This window comes from Prionailurus bengalensis, chromosome D4, assembly GCF_016509475.1.
Source record: "Prionailurus bengalensis isolate Pbe53 chromosome D4, Fcat_Pben_1.1_paternal_pri, whole genome shotgun sequence".
Taxonomy (NCBI): domain Eukaryota; kingdom Metazoa; phylum Chordata; class Mammalia; order Carnivora; family Felidae; genus Prionailurus; species Prionailurus bengalensis.
The window spans coordinates 57225478-57244873 of NC_057359.1; the positions used below are offsets into that span (position 1 = coordinate 57225478).

The window sequence follows — 19396 nt, forward strand, 5'->3', positions numbered from 1 at the left end:
ATAAAATATCTCTCTGTTTTTGGCTGAAATTATAGAAGGAAACATGGAGGGGCACCCCAAGAGCGGATTCCATTGCTCATCATTCCATAGTGTTATTTCTCTCACTTTGTGTCTTCCTTACCCCTCTCAAAGGCACATGGTGGAAATCAGTTCATCTTCCTCTGGGGAGAGGGTGAGCAAGGAGAATAGAACACTGAACCTGCCATAACAAGTCTTGACGTATTTTCTTCTCCCCTTAGGCCAGCTGGAGGGCTCTATGGCATTGACAGCATGCCAGATCTACGTAGAAAGAAGCCACTGCCACTTGTCAGTGATCTGGTGAGTGACTCTTTGAAGACTTAGGCTATAGGGTTGGGGTATCTCCCATTAGGCCATGGCATATTATCAGGACTGGTAGTGGTCCATTTAGTGACAAATATTGGTCTGAAGATCAATCATTTAAAGCTTTATTGAGACTTAGTGATGAGACCTTAGTTGGACCTTATTTCCTTATTAGAGCCCCAGGTTCTTCATTAGCTAAAGCTCCTACCTGGAACTATAGCTTGGGCCCTCAAACCTGGGTTATCTCAAACCAGAGTTGTCTTCTAGGTATCTTATTCCTTTGGGTTTCTCTGTAGCCTCTTTTGATGACCTGGAATGGAAATTGCCTCTAGCCCTGACCTAGATCATTGAGTTTAGCAATGAGCACCACTGATGCTACTCCTTAAAGATAAAGTGATGGTCTCCTCCCAAGACATAGACTTGCTGGAATATTTTTGTGTCCCTAGTATTTAACTCAGAGTCTGGCACTGAGAGGTAATGATAAAAAATTGTAGAATTGAATTGAAACAGGCTTAAGAGTTAAAGCTGATCTCAGGACCTCCAGGATGACTGGAAGCTCCCATCTTGGATTATACCTCCTGTGGCAGGATCAACTCAAGGAATTTTGCATAGCCTAGTGGGTAGTGAGGGGTGAAGTGGGGGCCAGGGTCCCCCACAATCCTAGAGCTCAAAAGCTAGAAGTTTAGTAAGACTTGAACCCCTTTTCTTAGTACCATTTTCTGCTCCTGTTTTCTGTCCCCACCCCCCATTCAGTCTCTTTTGCTTTTTCTATGCACTCCTTTTCCCATTTCTCCTTCATTTCCTGCTTTTTTCCCCTCTACCAGTGTCTCTCTCCTTAGTTGGCTGAATGGAATTATCCTCTGCCATTTTCTCTTGTTGTTTTTTTTTTTCTTTCCTTCCTTTCTTTCCTACTGCTTGTGTATCTTTTCCTTTCTCTTTTTCCTCCTTTCTAATATACCTCTCTTTTTACCATCAAGCTGGTTGGATGAAGATGAGTTTTGATGTCATCTCTTCTTTATTACTTTATTTCATTATCTTGCATCTCTTTTTTCTTTTCATACTTTTTCTCTGCTTCTACCCCACCCCACCTTTTTTTACACCAGCTCTTCTTTGCTTAACTAGTTGGATAGCAGTATGTTAGTCATGTCCTACTTTCATCCTCCATATTTTAACCTTGCCTATATCTCATTTTCTGGCATAACTCTCCTTAGAGTAGAAGCTCTAGGCGCTGGATAGCTGGCTGGATTGAAGATAATTTTTAGTGGATAGAGGCAGAGGGGGTTGGGATGTTGTACCCTACATGGATCAGACTACTGGGAAGACTACCTCCCAGTTGCCTCTGCAAGTTTTTTCATGCTTTTGGGAGTGGCTTTAACATCCTGTTGTTCCTTTCTCTGCTCTCCTCTGCACAGGCTATGGTGAGTGTTTCCAGAGCCCCTTTCCATCCTCTTTAAGAATCTCAAACCACCTGGGCCCTTCCCAACTGTTTTTCCTGTTTAGGCTGATACACTTCCTCTCTACCCAGTGTCCACCCTCCGGGGGCTGTTCTTAAAGCTTGGGTTTGGCAGATAACATGAGGCCCCTCTACATAAGGGCTTAGCTAGCAGAGCAGTCCCAGCTCTCAAACTTAACCCCCTGCCCTGGTTGATTTGACTGTGGTTATGTTGTCCCTTTAGCTGAGTATCTTGCTCATTTGGGCTGCTGGCCTCTATAGCCACCTGGGATTGTGTGGGCATGGGGTGGTACCCAGGGATAAAGGATAGCATGAAATTGTTCTCAGTGATGGTTCTGGTTTTTTTTTGTGGTTTTTTTTTTTAGTGTTTATTTTTTGAGACAGAGAGAGACAGAGCATGAATGGGGGAGGGTCAGAGAGAGGGAGACACAGAATCTGAAGCAGGCTCCAGGCTCTGAGCTGTCAGCACAGAGCCTGACGCGGGGCTCAAACTCACGGACCATGAGATCATGACCTGAGCCGAAGTCGGACGCTTAACCAACTGAGCCACCCAGGCGCCCCTCAGTGATGGTTCTTAAATGTGGCTATGACATAGTTTATTCTATTCTTTTTTTTTTTTTTTTAATTTTTTTTTCAACGTTTTTTATTTATTTTTGGGACAGAGAGAGACAGAGCATGAACGGGGGAGGGGCAGAGAGAGAGGGAGACACAGGATCGGAAACAGGCTCCAGGCTCCGAGCCATCAGCCCAGAGCCTGACACGGGACTCGAACCCACGGACCGCGAGATCGTGACCTGGCTGAAGTCGGATGCTTAACCGACTGCGCCACCCAGGCACCCCTAGTTTATTCTATTCTTAATGATGTATTTCCTACTGTAATTCTAAACTTGTCATTTTCCTTTGTCTTCCTATAAACAAGGGGTGGGAAACCTAAAAAGAGTGAAGGAAAGAGAGAGTCTTTGGATGATAGGTACCCTAAGAGAAGTGTCATTCTGACATTGTTAGAACAGTCTCCTAAGGGCCTTGTGTTTTGGATCTTTTTTTTTTTTTAATATAATTTATTGTCAAATTGGCTTCCATACAACATTGAGTGCTCATCCCAACAAGTGCCCTCCTCAATGCCTATCACCCACTTCCCCCTCTCCCCCATCATCTGTCAACCCTCAGTTTGTTTGGTACTCTTATCACCTGTTACCCATGGGTGGTTCCTGTGAATGACAGTAAAATTAGAAGGTAGTAAGTCAAACAGTCAAATCACTTTGGTCACTGAAACTCCTTTGCCAGGAATTTGCCAGCCCTTGGCAGTAGCCAGGGCTGACAGCCGGTCTTCTCTCATAGTCATTGGTCCAGTCCCGGAAGGCAGGGATTACTTCTGCAATGGCTACACGCACATCTCTCAAAGATGAAGAGCTGGTAAGTGACCCACGGGCTGTCATGAGTTCACTGGCCTAAAGACTGGTAGCCACTCTGAGAATTCATGAGTGTTAGGCACACATTGTTAATGAAACAGATAAATAGCTTTGTGTCTGAGTTTTCCATACTAAAAGAGGCAAGGGGTCAGAACAGAGGTAAGCCCAAGTCTTACATTGGAGTATGTGACCACTGAACTCAGGGTTTTATGGTGGGCCTAGTACCCTCTGTTTTCTTAGAAAGCTTGAATGCTGGGAAAAGGTTCAGATGTAGCATTTGGGTCAGATCTCTCTTGGATGACCAGGAGCACATGACATTGAGGAGCTTTCTTCCAGGGGCTTCTTGGCTGTGGGCTGGGCCAGGCTAGAGTATTTCCTTTATTGCCAGAGGAGAAACCAGGGTCTTGATTACCCTGCAGGGATCTCAGTTCTAGTATCTCTTAGAGACCTAAAGTTGCTGGCGGGTGATGGGGTATGTGTCTTTCAGAAATCCCATGTGTATAAGAAAACCCTGCAGGCCTTAATCTACCCCATCTCGTGTACCACACCCCACAACTTTGAGGTCTGGACGGCCACTACCCCTACCTACTGCTATGAGTGTGAAGGTCTCCTCTGGGGCATTGCCCGGCAGGGCATGCGCTGCAGTGAGTGTGGAGTCAAGTGCCATGAGAAGTGCCAGGATCTGCTCAACGCCGACTGCCTGCAACGTGAGTGTCCCTGTGGGATGAGGGGTATAGAGCAGAGGCAGCAGGCCCTCTCCCAAATAGTCTTGCAACAAAGAGCTAAGATGGCTCAACTATCATTCCTCTAGTCTACCTGATTATGAAGTTCTTTCTTTTTCAAAGAAACTAGGGTCCTGAGTCAAGGGGCATTGCCTTTCCAAATAACAGGTCTTACAACACACTGTCTTAAGCACCTTTAGGAAAACAAATTCGAGCTTTCTGTGGCCCTCTGGCAGAACTAGAATCTCTTCCAGGATTCAGGTGATCCCAGAAGCTGTGCTTGAGTAGTGTACACACTGCAGTGGCCATATCGCCCAAATGACTAGAGCATGATTAATTGGGGACCAAAACTAATGGGAAGAGAGAGTTCTGTGAGGTTCCAGGCTTCGCAGAAGAACCTCTTGAGGTATAGACTCTAGGACCCAGGGAAGGCAGCATTTATTCCTTGCCTATAGATGCAGGTTTTAGACAACAGTGCTGGGAACAGAAGTGACAAATGGATCAGGCAGAGGTCCCAGAGGAGAATGTGCCAGACTCCCAGGCCCTGACTAAATAGGTGATTTGTGCTACCATCATGGAGTGGGGAGAATAGGAGCAGGAAAAGGAACAAGTTTCTGCTGAAGGAGTTAGTAGCCCTCCAAGTTCTTGTCTCCTTGCTTTGTTCCTGCAGGACTTGTGACCACTGTGCCTGGACCTCTGGGGGAGCAGGGTTTAGGGATGTGGGAATGTATTTTCTTGCCCCTCAGGTCTTCCACATTTTACTCAGAGCCAAGTCATAGCAATGAAAACTTCAAGGATTATGGGGAGAAAGAAGGGACACCTTTAGACTCAGAAGCACTTCATTATCCCCAAGAAAGATATGTGACATAAATGGGGCCCAGGGAGAGGCCTCAACTAATTGTTCACTTAAAATGTCTTCGTTTGGAGGGCCCTAGATTGGTGCCAGTGGCATAGCTATAGCAGACATGAAGAAACAGGTAGAACAAGTCAGTGGAAGAGATGGGGCTCTGAAAAGATTGAAGATGAATGCTGGTGATGATTACCCAAATCCATCATAAGGGGTTTCAAGCACAGGTGCCAGCAGACTCTTGCTTTAATTACTAAGAACTAGAAGCCAGGCAGGCTGCATAGGCTGCTTGCTGGAAACTTTCTGAAATGCTGCTCCATAGCAAGTGTGTCAATCCTTTCCTCAAGGGCCTTCCAGAGGTCCCAGTCCAAGAAAGTAGTAGTGTATGGGATATGCTAAATGGCAAGACTAGGATGCAACCCAGGTCATTTTCATTTATCAGAAAGTATCTTTTGCCTAAGGCTTCTGTGAAGTGAGGAGTGGAATGAAATGCCCTTCTATGGCCTTCCCTGGACAGATCTGCTTGCCATCTTTTCAGGGTTAGGATTCAGATGTTGGCCTTAATTTTTGCTCCAGGTCTTGTAGAAAAGACCTACGTCTTTGGAGAATAGAGATAAAAACCAATCTGCAGAGCCAGTAAAGGAAGGATTGGCCCCTTTCTGACAAGCCCATACGATGAAATACATCAGATGAGTCTGCTCTGTTTTTTTTTTTTACCATACTACATATTTTCTGAGACTAAAGGCATTAGAGCCCTGAGGCAGAATCCAGTGTGTGCCATGATGAATTCTGGGATCTCTGTCATGGTTTGGAAGTCGGATGAGATTGGTGGAGTTGTCATGCCCATCCACCAACCCTCCCTGATAACTGCAATGCCCATTGGGGATATTTTTGCCTTAAACTTGAAGGGTAACTCTCAACCACCACCTAGGGTAGAAGAAAGACAAGGTCAACTGCAGGCTGAGCTAAACTTTTTTGTTTGTTTCTTTTTTTTATGAAAAATTCAGGAAATAGTATAATAAACTCCCGTAATAATTACCAAGATTGTGCTGCTCTTTGAGTTGCATTTTAAATTCCACTGGCCAAGCGTTAAACTTCAGCAGGTCCCATATTGGTGAACTCTTCCGAGAGCTATCCCAGTCTTAAGCTTCTTCCACTTCTTAGTGACCTCTGTTAAGCTGCATTCTTCAGCCTGACCCTTTGTCTGGTGGGTTGCCTATTGGTTATCTTTCTATTTCTGACGATCCTTCAGGGGCTGCAGAAAAGAGTTCTAAACATGGAGCTGAGGACCGGACCCAGAACATAATCATGGCCATGAAGGACCGCATGAAGATCCGAGAGCGCAATAAGCCAGAGATCTTTGAAGTTATCCGGGATGTCTTTACTGTGAGCAAAGTTGCCCATATGCAACAGATGAAAACAGTGAAGCAGAGTGTACTGGATGGCACCTCCAAATGGTCGGCCAAGATTACCATCACTGGTGAGTAGGCCAAGGTTTGAGGGGACAGGAAGGCCTAGACTATGGGGAGGAACCTGGGGAAGAAGCATCCTGAGTTTGAGGGAGCAGGGGGCTGGAGAGAAAGAAGGTAGAATTGAGGGAAGGAGGGCCTTACTGTTCATCACTCCTCCTCTCCTAGAGGCTGGTGCCATTGGGTGTTGGGAGAGCAAGACCAGCACCTACAAATGATATGAATGATAATGAAGGATTTGGAAACAATCTGATGTTATAGACTTGGTTAACAGTTTGATATTATAAGAGCTGGGGGGGGGGGGCAATGGTATAGTAGGAGATCAGGAAATAAGCTATTGCTTTACTAGCTGAGTGGGTGTGGCTGAAGCACGTATATATCAATGTAGGGGAAGGTGGTCAGTTAAGGCACTGGTGAGGAGGTGGGATTCTTGGGCCAGCCTTTCAGAGAAAGACTGGCAGCCCAGGGCTAAGCATAGATATGGAAGAGTGAGAAGATTCGTGTTCCTGTTCAAGGAGCAGATGGAGGCTGCTCTAAGATGGAGAGCATATGAGTAGTACTATGGAAGACTTGTGACTTCTAGAGCACACTCTGAAGCCTCCTCCTTTATATTTGGGTTGCAGTGGTGTGTGCCCAGGGCCTACAAGCCAAGGACAAGACAGGATCCAGTGACCCTTACGTGACTGTGCAAGTGGGCAAAACCAAGAAGCGTACCAAGACTATTTTTGGGAATCTGAACCCTGTTTGGGAAGAGAAGTTCCATTTGTAAGTAACAGAGGGTTTTGTCTTACCTGGGACTATGTGTATTTCAGAAACAGCATTAAGTCCTTGGCTTGGACCCTAAGAGGGATGAGGCAGGGCACCTGGTTGGCTCTGTTAGTGGAGCATGCAACTTTTGATCTTGGGATCATAATTTCGAGCTCCACATTGGGTGTAGAGATTACTTTAAATAAATAAAAATTCTTTCAACAAAGAGGGATGGGCCAGAGGTACTGGAGAAGCCTATTTCTCATAGGATTCAATTGGGCAGCAGTCATTTATTTTCTGGGTTTCTTCTCATGGGCTATTGTATCAGGGGCTCCTGGGCACTCCATACTGCTTTTTCTAGCGTTAGAAAGATTTTACTACTGCTCAGTGACAGCCAGGAACTGGCCACCCTGTTGTGTACCTTTCAGCCTTGCTATCCTGCCTAGGAAGGATTAGACTCTTCTGGAGAGTTGGGAAGCAATGTCCGTGTCCTCCAACTGGGTAATTCTGGCTTGAAGATAGAAATCTGGGATCTGGAAAAGTTTCTGTTTCCCTTAAAAAGCTCTGCTTTTTTTTCTTTCTCAGCTTCCACCTCCACTCCTTTTTCCATTGTCTTACTTTCTTACAGACTATTTCATAAGACAGTACAAGATGGTTGTTGAAAAAATGTCAAGCTCTAGTCTAGGACACAGACTAATGTGTGGAGAATCCAGGTGCTTTGTCACACACCTTATACCAGGACTTAGAATCTGAATTACCTAATGAACAGGCTGGTTATATAGAGATCTTCTTCTGTTGGCTCCTTGGAGAACTCAACGTGGAAAGGGATTGAGGCCTAGTAAAATTGGCCTCGAGTCCAGAGGCAATAGTTACTGGGGGAAGCACCTATTCCTTTGAGAATCTGAGAGGCTCCTGCTTGAATTCTTCTTCTGATGAATTTTTTTTTTTTAATTTTTTTTTTCAACGTTTATTTATTTTTGGGACAGAGAGAGACAGAGCATGAACGAGGGAGGGGCAGAGAGAGAGGGAGACACAGAATCGGAAACAGGCTCCAGGCTCCGAGCCATTAGCCCAGAGCCCGATGCGGGGCTCGAACTCACGGACCGCGAGATCGCGACCTGGCTGAAGTCGGACGCTTAACCGACTGCGCCACCCAGGCGCCCCTTTATGATGAATTTTAAATGAATTGACTCTGTAGTCAATTTTGCCTGCTCTCATCCATTTAGTAAATGATTTATTAAGCCCCTATTCTATACAAGACACTGTAGATGATATTGTGTATCTAAAATGTGTAAGACAGTCTCTGCCTTCAAGAAGCTCCTTGTTGATTTGGCTGTTTTTCAGTAGACCAACAGTTATACTATAATATTTTAATGGAGTGTGCAAAAATAGTATGAGAACACAGGGAAAGAAGTAGCAAATTCAGTCAAGTACAACTCCTATATGAGGCAATAGGACACACTAAGCAACTGTGAGGGAAGGAGAGTGTGAGGGGGGATCTGACCAAACTCCCTTTTCCAAAGCAAACCTCATAGAGCAAAATGACAGTTCACCTGGGTTTTAAAGAATGATTGAAGTTCACCAAGCACATACCTAGATGGATGGGGGGAGCTAGATGGAAAGCTAAGCAGATATGACCAGATGGACATACCATGAACATTGACACCTTTACTGACTCTGGGAAGGGAACTAGCAGTCCTTTCCTGTGGCTCTGTAGCATTTGTCCAGGTGTTTTCCTGTTAGTGTTGTTGATACAGCTAGCTGCACAGGAAATCAGAATGGTCTCTAATTGCTCTTCTGTCTCCCCACTTTTTGTGTCAAGGCAATAAGGAATGGTATGATAATGGTATGTAGAGCCACCTAGGCTGACACCCACTGTTCCCTGACTCCTTCATTTCCTCTACAAGGCTTCAAGTACAGTTGATGGAGCTTTGGGAGGGAATTGGAAGTAATAAGAATGAGTACTGCTTGGTTGGTACCTAACAGAGCCTGCCTATTTCTCTCACAGTGAGTGCCACAACTCTTCTGACCGCATCAAGGTACGTGTATGGGATGAAGATGATGACATCAAGTCAAGAGTAAAACAGCGGCTTAAACGAGAGTCTGATGATTTCCTTGGTCAAACCATTATTGAGGTTCGGACACTGAGTGGCGAGATGGACGTCTGGTACAACTTGGGTGAGGAAACAGGACCAGAGAAATTTTCTGGGAAGGGAGAGCATGAATGGGAAATCTGGGGGAAAATCCTGCCTACCAAAACCCATCACTCAATCCCTAAAGCATACAGAGCCTGTCTTATCTGCAGAGAACTGACGATGAGTAGAGATGGGGGACAGAGGAGTGGAAGTGGCTGGAACTCAGTCTGGCTGTTCAGCCATTCTTCAGATTTCAGGAGGCCCTTTAATCTTCATGCTCATCTCTAATGGTTTTAGCTCCCTATTCTCTTAATGAAATTAATATTGGAAAAAAAAACAAAAAATAAAAAATAAATAAATAAAAAGAAATTAATATTGGGAATATTTGGGGGTATTTGTAGACTATGTGGTCGCTGGAGTGAGTTCACTCTGTTATGTGAACTTTGGATTAGTGCCTCTTTTTCCTTGGATTAAGCCAGGATGGGGGCTGTCTGCGCTATCTGTAGTTGCATTGGTGTCAATCTCTGGTCTTCTTTTCTTCCTAGAGAAGAGGACAGATAAATCAGCTGTCTCAGGGGCTATCCGACTACAAATCAGTGTGGAGATCAAGGGGGAGGAGAAGGTAGCACCGTATCATGTGCAATATACGTGTCTCCATGAGGTGAGCCAGCCTTTGGTAGATGGGGTGTCAGAAAGCAGTGCTGGGAAGGCCTTTGACAATAAATGGGATTGCGGGATGGTTGAAGATTTGGGGCCTGGTTTTTATTCACCATGCTACCCCGGACAGCCCAAGTAATAGTCCCAGCCTTTGTTCTCTTTCACTCATGTGAAGGCCTAGTGGGCCACACAAGGAACTAGCAATGATTTGACAGAATTTCTTTGGAACCCTATTCATATTCTCCTGGACTTTACCACCAGATTTTAGTTTTATTTTTAATATGTATTTAACTATTTCCTTTGCTCTGTCTCCTGCAGAACCTTTTCCATTACCTCACAGACATTCAGGGTAGTGGAGGAGTCCTGATTCCTGAGGCTCGAGGAGATGATGCATGGAAGGTGTACTTTGATGAGACTGCCCAAGAAATTGTGGATGAATTTGCCATGCGCTATGGCATCGAGTCCATATATCAGGCCATGACGTGAGGCTCCCCTGGGGCTTTGGGAAGTGGCTTTTAATTCTTGGGGAGGCTAATGAAGGCGCACTGACAGGGTAAATAGGTCCTTAAGTGGGGTAGTATACAGTGATTTGTTGCTTTCCTCTCTGAGCTGAGGTGAGGTGGGTCTATGCCCCAAGGCAAAGAAAATATATGTATAAAGGGAGTATATTTGTCAGTAATTCAGGGAGATGATACTTACCTGTCTCCCCCAGAGTGCAGAGATAAGAAGGGCAAAAGGCATGAGAGGGTATACCAGGACAAACTTGCCCAAACATCACAGGCCTGAGGAGATGCAGCATGTGTGCTTATGTATATGTGTTTGATAGACAAGCTTTCATAGATTGGCCTGGATGTTGAAGAAGGCACTAAACTGTAGAAAAAGCAGCTGTGTCTGGAGTTGAGCAAGACTCCTATGCCAGAAAATTTTGCCTACTATGAAGAGTTTGTATATACTAGTATGTAAGAGTTTGTTGTTTGTATGTTGGTGAGGCTGCCACTAGAGCTGTAAGCAGAAGGTGACTATTACCCTGGACATGCTTCATTTATTCTACAAATTTTTATTGAGTTTCTTCTATGGGTCATATATTGTGTTAGGTGCTGAGAACACAAAGATGGAGTAAGATGAGGCCTCTGTGCTTGGGGAACGCAGTCCAGTAGGAAGGAGAGACCAGTAAACAAACAATTACGATATAATATGATAAGTGCTATGGTAGAAGTAATAACAGGGACTTATGAAACCATCTACCTTTTAGGGGAGGCATGTGAGGGAAGCCATTGAAGAGTTGACACTTGAACTGAGTCTTGAAATACAGGAAAGGTGGAAGAGCATTTCTGGTAGGGCATGTGCTATGGCGCTGAGATGCAGCAGACAATAGAACATTCAAGGAATTACAAGAAGTTCATTATAGGTGGAGAGAAGAAATACAGTGAGGAATGAGGTTTGAGAATGGCCTCCTTACCATTCCTACTCTGTTCATTCTCCCTAGATGATCTCATCCAAACCTGTGACCTTAACCAGTTCTTCTGGGTTGAGGACTCCATTTCTTTTTCCAGATCATACCTTTTCCTGAATTTCAGATCCATTTTCAGCTGCTTCCTTCTTCCAAATCAACAACATCTCCACCAAATATGTCTATCTTCCTATATTCCCTATTTTAGTAAATGGAACAATTTTAAATGCAGTTGTCCACACAAATTTAGGAATCAGCTTAAACTTTTCTTTCTTAATTACTACTGCCCTTTGACTTCCAACATCAAAATTCTAAAACCTCTGGATTCTATCTCCTAAAATTGTTTTTAATCTATCACTATTGCTATAGTGCAATAGTAACAATAACGATAATGATAATAACAACTCCCTCATACATTTCTTTATGTTCCAGGCATTGTTCTAAGCATTTTATGAATTTTAACTCATTTATGAGGGGGTACCATTATTTTTCCCATTTTACAGGTAAGAAAACTGAGGCATAGAGAAGTTTAAGTAATTTATCCAAAGTCACTGAGTAAATAGTGGAGCTGAGATTCAAACCCACTCTTGATCTAGAGTCTGTACTCTTAACCATTTCTCTGTTCCATTTAGTGCTTTCATTGCTTCTTTTCTGAATGATTATAGTAACTCTTCAACTGCTCTTTCCATCCTAGTCTTATCTGAGTTGCCCTCCAATTTATCATCAAAGGGGCCTTTCTGAAAGACTAATCTGATCATACTGTGCCTTCATTTTAAAATATACTATAGTATTGAGGGTAAACTGTTCTTTTAACTATTTTATGCTTCTTTTATTTCTTGGTATTCCTATATCATATACCTGAACAGTAGCCATAACTGAGGTTTTCCCAAATGAATCAATCTGCCATGAATATATTTGTCTTTGCAATGGAATTTCCCTTTGCCTGAACACTTCTCCATTTGATTGCTTCCTACTAATCCTTTAAGATTTGGTTCAACCATCTCTTCTTTGAGAAGCCTTATTCTAATCCCTTCCAGCCCTCCACCACTCTGATTTAAGTGATCTTGTATGTTTCTACAGTAGTTTTGCAGAGCATGCCTTGGCTTATTGACTTTCTTACTCTTGCTTTCTCTGCCAGGCTATCACATCTTTGGATTCTAGCACCTAGCACAGGGCCTGGCACATGGTAGGCATTCACTGAATGTATATTTGAATGAATAAATTACAAAGATTCTTGCATGCCAAAATGATTGGAAGCTTCATACACACCAGTAAGCTCTTCTGATTATTTGTTTTTTGCTGCAATCGTTGAAGAGTCTTTGAGGCCAAGAATACTGTTTTTCAGGCACTTTGCATGTTTGTCATCCAAGTACATGTGTCCTGGTGTGCCAGCAGTGATGAGCACCTTACTGGCCAACATCAATGCCTACTATGCCCACACAACCGCCTCCACCAATGTCTCTGCATCTGATCGCTTTGCAGCTTCCAACTTTGGGGTGAGTGTGATATAAAAACATACCTACTCATTTGTTATTAATAAAGTTTGATTTTTCACAGTAGGTACCAGAGCTGCCACTTAAATAGATGAATTTATTTCCTTATGGGTATGTAGACTATGCTAATGGACTGTCCTTATTTCATTATGGATAGGCACACTTACTAATGAACTCTCCTCAGACATGGATAAATGAGAGAACGTGGAATATTACCACTATGGGGGGCGGGCGGGGGGCTGCCACACAGAATCTTTCTAGGCCAAGAACTTGGTTGAGTCACTGTGTTCCTTAGTCCTGCAAGACCACAAGTGGACCTTTCTTAACATTATTCAGTTTCTCTCTGACTCCTCCCACTCAAGTTCGTATGAGACTGATGTCTAAATGATGATACCAGTATATTCCTTGAGCCTATCCCTTTTCTAGTGTTGGACTGTTTACCCTATCCAGGATGTGCCCTTTCCTGGTTTTAAGATACTTGAGAAGTTGAATCTTTATTCAGAATATCACCTGACATAAGTTCAATATAAACTGAAGTCTCTTTGACCCACCACAAAGATTGCCTCTTTAGGAATAACATTACTGATACTTCCCAAATCTACTGGTTCTCTGAGCCCTGTTTTTTGATAGTAACTACCTTTTTTTATTTTAATAGAGTCTTTCTATAGATGAATTAACAGCATTGATTAAGCCACTCAAATATGTGTTCCATTATCTCATCCCATTATATATTGACTTAAGACCTAACGATGTATAATATAACCAATATATGAATTCTAGGAGTGCTATACCAAGTCTATAGGCATGTGATTCCACATTTAATTATATCTTTTCTATAAAAATCAACTATTAAAATGGTGTATGTTATTTATTTTAACATTTTAAAAAGTATAAACTAAGAAAAACAATATGGAATGTGGTGTAAAGAGAAGCCCTCTCAGGTCTGCTTGATCACCTTCCAAATGAATGAGTATTCCTCCCTCTTATCATTACTGCTAGACTCTGGCTACTTAACTGTTTTTGAGCTGCCCCAAGGTAAGTTAGGAGACCATAGACTCAGGAACAAATAAGAGAATTGTTTCAAGTTTCCTTTTATTTGAATAAGAAGAGTTAGAGTCCCAAAGGAATGGAGAAGCATGGATCATCTCCTTTTGACTCTTACATAGAAAGAGCTGTTTCCTCTCTCAGGGGCTTCCTGTCCCCTTGCCAGTGTGAGAAGATCTCATTTGAGACAGAGTTGCTAAGAGATGGAACACGAGCCACCCATCCCACTTTTCCCTTATATTGGTTGTTCTGCTGGGCAGGGATGAGATAGGATGTGTCCCCAAACCAACGTCTCCTCCTCAGCCAGAGATGGTTCTGTTTCTGCTACAGTCTAAGGAACTCAGATTATTTCTCTCTTCCCTGTTATTTGTATCCTACCCTTAGAAAGAGAGATTTGTAAAACTACTGGACCAGCTGCACAACTCACTGAGAATTGACCTCTCTACCTACAGGGTGAGTGAAGACATGACTGTGAGGTGGGATAACAGATAATACTAAGCTCTTTCTAGAGAGACTATAGTCCAATCTTGGCTATAAAGATTGAAGGCAAGGAAAATTGGTCCATGTCATCACATGTACATACATGGCCAATGCCACTGACATGTGTGGTTCTTCAAACTCCAAGGAGCATGCAGTGTGTGAATAGCAGCAGGTGTGGCTAATTTTGTACAGATAGTTGGCTTTCCAACCCCACTGATGTCACTCCATTCAACTACTGATGACATTCTCATTAGGGAGTCTCCTGAGGATAATCTCTTCCAGAAATGCCCCTTTAAGAATTAGATACTTAACGTTTCTTTTTTGTATTTTTCCATACTCTCCTTCTTTTTCAAGGGAGGTATGAGTAGCTTGGCTTGGGCAAGTAATTTGTAGCAGGGGTCATATCCATTCCTAGGATGGAGGGAGGAAATAGATGTACTAGGAGGGTGAGTACCTGGGACAGGACAGGACAGGAAAATGGGCAGTTTCCCAATTCTTCCTAAGTTAGATCTTCTTAGAATGGCTTCATTACTTGCTTTAAAGTGTCATAAATTTCCAGAACAGGCAATATACCCACGTTAAAAAGTAAGTATAAAAATAACCTCAAAGTCAAAAAGAAGTGGAGTTTTAATTATCTTGCAATTTCAGTGTCCTCCATTTGCATGAATAATGGAAAGTTGACTGTATATCTTATATTTGGCATATAAGTAGCCATTTGGAGTTTAAAAAAGCAATCCTTAAAATGGAGAGTGGCTCAACATCTCCCTTCAGCTCTTCTTGGCAGCTTCCTCCTAAAACTCATGCCAAGGGGAATGAAGTGAGGCATGGTGGGAAGGTCCTAAGGAACTCACTCCAAAAGCAGTTCTGCTCAGAACTCTGCCATCTTCTGGCTCTGGAATGTGGACTAGCTGGGGTCCCTTGCACAGAAGATACACATCCTCGATCTCAGTCCGGTCTGTAGTGTGGCTCCACTTATATTGCAGAATATACAGTTAGATTATAACTTTTGAAGAACTCACTGTTTGGGTGTAAGAATCTTCACCCAAGAAAAATGCGTGTATATAAATTGTGTGTGTGTGTGTGTGTGTGTGTGTGTGTGTGTGTTCACTTGTGCAAATGCTCACACATTGCATGGGAAGTAGGGTTGGTGTAGGAAGTGCTGCTTTCTGGGGTGGGGATTATTAACCCCTGCTTTTGGCAAGGGCCTGTCTGTCAGTAGAAAAGAGAGGGAAACCTGTAGTTTTATAGCTTTTTTGTTCAGCTCAACTGGGGAAAATCCCAGTGGGTAGCAGATAAGGAAGCTTTTGATTTCATTGCTTTTGGCAGGGAAGGCTTTCATATTTCTCTGTTCCTTTCTTAAATTTGCTTGATTTGCAACAGAATAATTTCCCTGCTGGAAGCCCTGAGCGGCTTCAGGACTTGAAGTCAACAGTGGATTTGCTGACCAGCATTACTTTCTTCAGAATGAAGGTAAAAGATGAACTGGGTGGGATGGTGATGGGCTGGGGATCTGGCCACAGGAACATGGAGAATAAGAATCACTGGGTATAATCTGAAGCTATAGTATTCGTCACCTCTAAGCCCACATTTCCATACACCTTTCCCTGAGTTACATCTGAGAAGACCATGGATCAACAGAGATGGGATGGGCAGTTCTCCCAATCAGCTATCCTAGCAATTTCATCCTTGGGCAAGGTCCGGGGACTCTTTGAGGGATGATGGGATCTGGAATAGTTTGAGGGGAGTTCTAGGAGGAGATCCTGCACAGGTGAGCAGGACCATAGACCCATATTTCTTTTATTAATTGGCAGGTGCAAGAACTGCAGAGTCCTCCAAGAGCCAGCCAGGTGGTAAAAGATTGTGTGAAGGCCTGTTTGAACTCCACATATGAGTATATCTTCAACAACTGCCATGACTTGTACAGTCACCAGTACCAGCTGGTAAGAGGTTCAGGATCAGGTGGGACCAGTTGGCAGTGGCTCTTAGGTCCTTGCTTTTCCTATACCATGGTTATGATGGAAAGTTGGTCAGGACAAAGTCCTTGATGTTCTTGAGGTTGAATAAAGTGTAGAGTAAGGGCCTTCTAGACCATATGAGACATTTGTGGATTGATAGGGACCATTGGACAAGATGTGACATAACTGAGTTGAACAGAAGTGGCAACGGTTAAGTTTTAGTTTGGTACTAAAGTAAGTGACCAAAATTTGAGCAATTTTAGGGGGTGAGTAGGTGAATTCTCAGTCCATCTCAGAATCTTTTTTGCTCCTCCAAGCTTAATTTGTTCGAGACTGACTTCTTCTGAGATCCATAACTGTCTCTCTGAATTACAGGCTGGTGGAAGTTTTTTACCTCTGACCACTTCTCCCTGCACTGCATGGTCTTCTGAGATATATTCATCAGCTGACTGTCAAATGCCAACTCTATCCTTCTGTGAGGCTGAGCTGTTTCACCTGTTTTATACTGACATCCTAACCTAGTACCTGGTGACTGGGTACATTTTTCTAGATCCTTTCAATAGTATCTTTTTTTCCTCATTTCACAGCCAGGGCTTCTTTTTGGGTCTAGTTACTCAATTACAGCTTCTGTCTTTAATAACTCTGCAGACCACACATTTGCAAAACAGATTCCCTTTAGTCCAACAAGTATGTATTGAATAAGCCAGGTCTGAGGAAAGCATAGTGCTCCTTCAATTACTTCTCAGTTCATAAGCATATATATAATTCTATCAAAGAAGTCTGTTAGAAGTGCCTTGAAAAAGGAATGAAATTGCAGGATTCGAAGAAGGAAGAATTCACTCTTGATCAGGTACTGGGTACTACATAGAATAAGGGCATTTGACATAGACCTTAAGAGGCAGTAGGATTTGGACAACAAATGATGGGAGGACAGCCTAAATCTCTTGGACGTTTACCCATTGGTGAATACATCCAATTTGTAATTTTCCTAGGAGCACCTCAGTCAAGACTAAAATCTTGTTCACACTGCCTCCTTCCATTCCTAAGGGTACTTTTTGTGCCAACTCTATCTTTAAGGCTTCCTTCTTTTAAGGTTTGTAAAACCTCCCATTGGTTCTGAAGTTCATGGGAGGTTTTCCTGGGGCCGTTGTTCAACTTGCCACACTCTGTCATCCATCTATGGGTTCACCTTGGTTGGGGAAGACACTGTTCTCAGCTTTGATTTTTCAACTATGCAGGGGTCTATCTGAATATTTAGTCCCTATTCCCTAACATGAGATGTACCTGGACTTTGAAAGAGAGCGGGGTGCCTGAGTGGCTCAGTCAGTTGGGCATCAGACTTCGGCTCAGGTCATGATCTCATGGTTTGTGAGTTCGAGCCCCACATCGGGCTCTGTGCTGACAGCTCAGAGCCTGGAGCCTGCTTCGAATTCTGTGTCTCCTTCTCTCTCTGCTCCTCCCCTGCTCATGCTCTCTCTCCCTCTCAAAAATAAAGGCTAAAATAAATAAATAAATACTTTTTTTTTTTTTTGAAAGAGAGCTTATAAACCATTCAGGCACTTTATTTAGCCTTTGAGTTTTGCTGGGTTTTTTTTTTACTTTTTTTCATTATCATTTTCTCATTATTCATTATTTACACTGAAGTAAACCATTGGTATTTTTTTTTATTTCCTTCTATTCACTTTCAGTCATTGGTTCATTCATCCATCTATTCCCTTAACAAACTGAACATGTAGTGATTTAAAGTTGATTAAGACACATCTCTGTTTTTGGCAAGCTCATTGTTTGGTGAAGGTGGGGGAGGGTGCAAATTACTGGATATATTGGGTTTTTAAAATTTATTATTACTGCATTTCATTGTAGTTGTAGTTGTCTATTACATCTATACCAAAGTTCATAGAGGGTGTTCTGGGAATCTAGAAGAGAGGCATCTAATCAGACCAGGGGTATCAAGGAAAACCTTTCAGAAAAGGTAAAGCTCAACCTGAATTTTGAGGGATGAGTAGGAGTTGGCTAATGAAAGGGGTTGGGGAAGAGAAGGATACCATATAGAGGTAATAGAATGTTTAGAGACACAGAATTGTGAATGAGTGTGTTAATTTGAAGAAATATAAGCAATTTAATTAGGGTAGTTACAGTGTCAGGCTTTGGAGTTCAACTCTCTGGGATCAGATCTTGGTTCTACTGTTTATAGCCACATGACCTTGGGCAAGTCATATAACGTCACTGCTTTCAGTCTCCTCTTCTGTAAAATGAAGGTGATAATTTCTACCCAGTGGAGTTGTTATGAGGATTAAATGAGACAATGCGTGTAGAGTTCTTAGCAGGGTGTCTTGCACCTAATAACCACTAAATAAGTGGTGGTAGTGGGGTGGTGATGGCTGCAAGGGATTGGTGAGGTGTGGGGTTGAGAGAGAGGTCATATTCTGAAGGCCTTTTGTGTCAAACTGTGGAATTGAAATTTATTGAAGGCCTTGACTGAAGGTCATTGAAGGGCAGAGGAGTCACACAAAGAGATTCTCCTTGCAGAAAGATCACTAACAGCTGCATGGAAGAAGGACTAGTTAGGAGATGTTTGAATGATACCGATAGGGTAGTGGCAGAAAGAGTTCAAGGAAGAAATATATTTAAGTGATATTAAGCAGGCAGAATCCACATATTCTGTGAGTTCTGTCCTGGTTTCTATTAACTTCCTAATAATGCATCCTTATTAAGGATTGTGGAGACTGTGATGACATATGGCATCCCACATAAAAGTCCTATCCCTGTTCTTTTGGGTGGTTTCAACTTTGCTTTTGTCCCAGTGGAAGATAAATGTCCATTCCAGCCTCTGTGTGGTGACCCCTTCTTGTCCTGTCTGTGGTCTGAATGTCGAGTTGCTTCTCCTTTCCTGAAATTCACCATTGTATTTCTTTACTTCTTCCCAATCCAGTCCTTTTTTGTCCCCCAGCTTTACTGGGATATAATTGATGTATAACATTGTGTAGGTTAAGATGTGCAATGTGATGATTTGATACAAGTGTATATCATGAAATGTTTAACTCAGGCCTTCACCTCACATAATTGTCATTTTTTTTGTTGTGGTTATGGTAAGAACATTAAAGCTCTACTCTTCATAGCATCTTTCCATGTAGTACAGTATTGTTAGCTGTAGTCAACTGTGCTGTATGTACCTTAGATCGCCAGAACTTACTCATCTTAACTAAAAGTTTGT

General features: G+C 42.8%; 1 protein-coding gene across 20 annotated transcripts in view; it reads left to right on the top strand.

The window, feature by feature from the left end:
* UNC13B (unc-13 homolog B) overlaps positions 1-19396 on the top strand; it is a 259488-nt gene that overhangs the window by 222456 nt on the left and 17636 nt on the right. For 11 of the 20 annotated variants that reach the window (XR_006294935.1, XM_043565489.1, XM_043565486.1 and 8 more), the window contains 13 exons: positions 240-318; positions 1734-1739; positions 3113-3187; positions 3671-3890; positions 6005-6232; positions 6845-6986; positions 8977-9146; positions 9649-9764; positions 10079-10242; positions 12556-12706; positions 14132-14200; positions 15608-15697; positions 16039-16167. Coding sequence is in view for 19 of the 20 variants with exons in the window: in XM_043565489.1 (XP_043421424.1) it covers positions 240-318; positions 1734-1739; positions 3113-3187; positions 3671-3890; positions 6005-6232; positions 6845-6986; positions 8977-9146; positions 9649-9764; positions 10079-10242; positions 12556-12706; positions 14132-14200; positions 15608-15697; positions 16039-16167 (1639 nt within the window). In the remaining variant the exon portion in view is untranslated. The remainder of the gene's footprint in view (positions 1-239; positions 319-1733; positions 1740-3112; positions 3188-3670; positions 3891-6004; positions 6233-6844; positions 6987-8976; positions 9147-9648; positions 9765-10078; positions 10243-12555; positions 12707-14131; positions 14201-15607; positions 15698-16038; positions 16168-19396) is intronic. The other 9 variants (XM_043565501.1, XM_043565502.1, XM_043565485.1 and 6 more) reach the window with 1 other exon arrangement.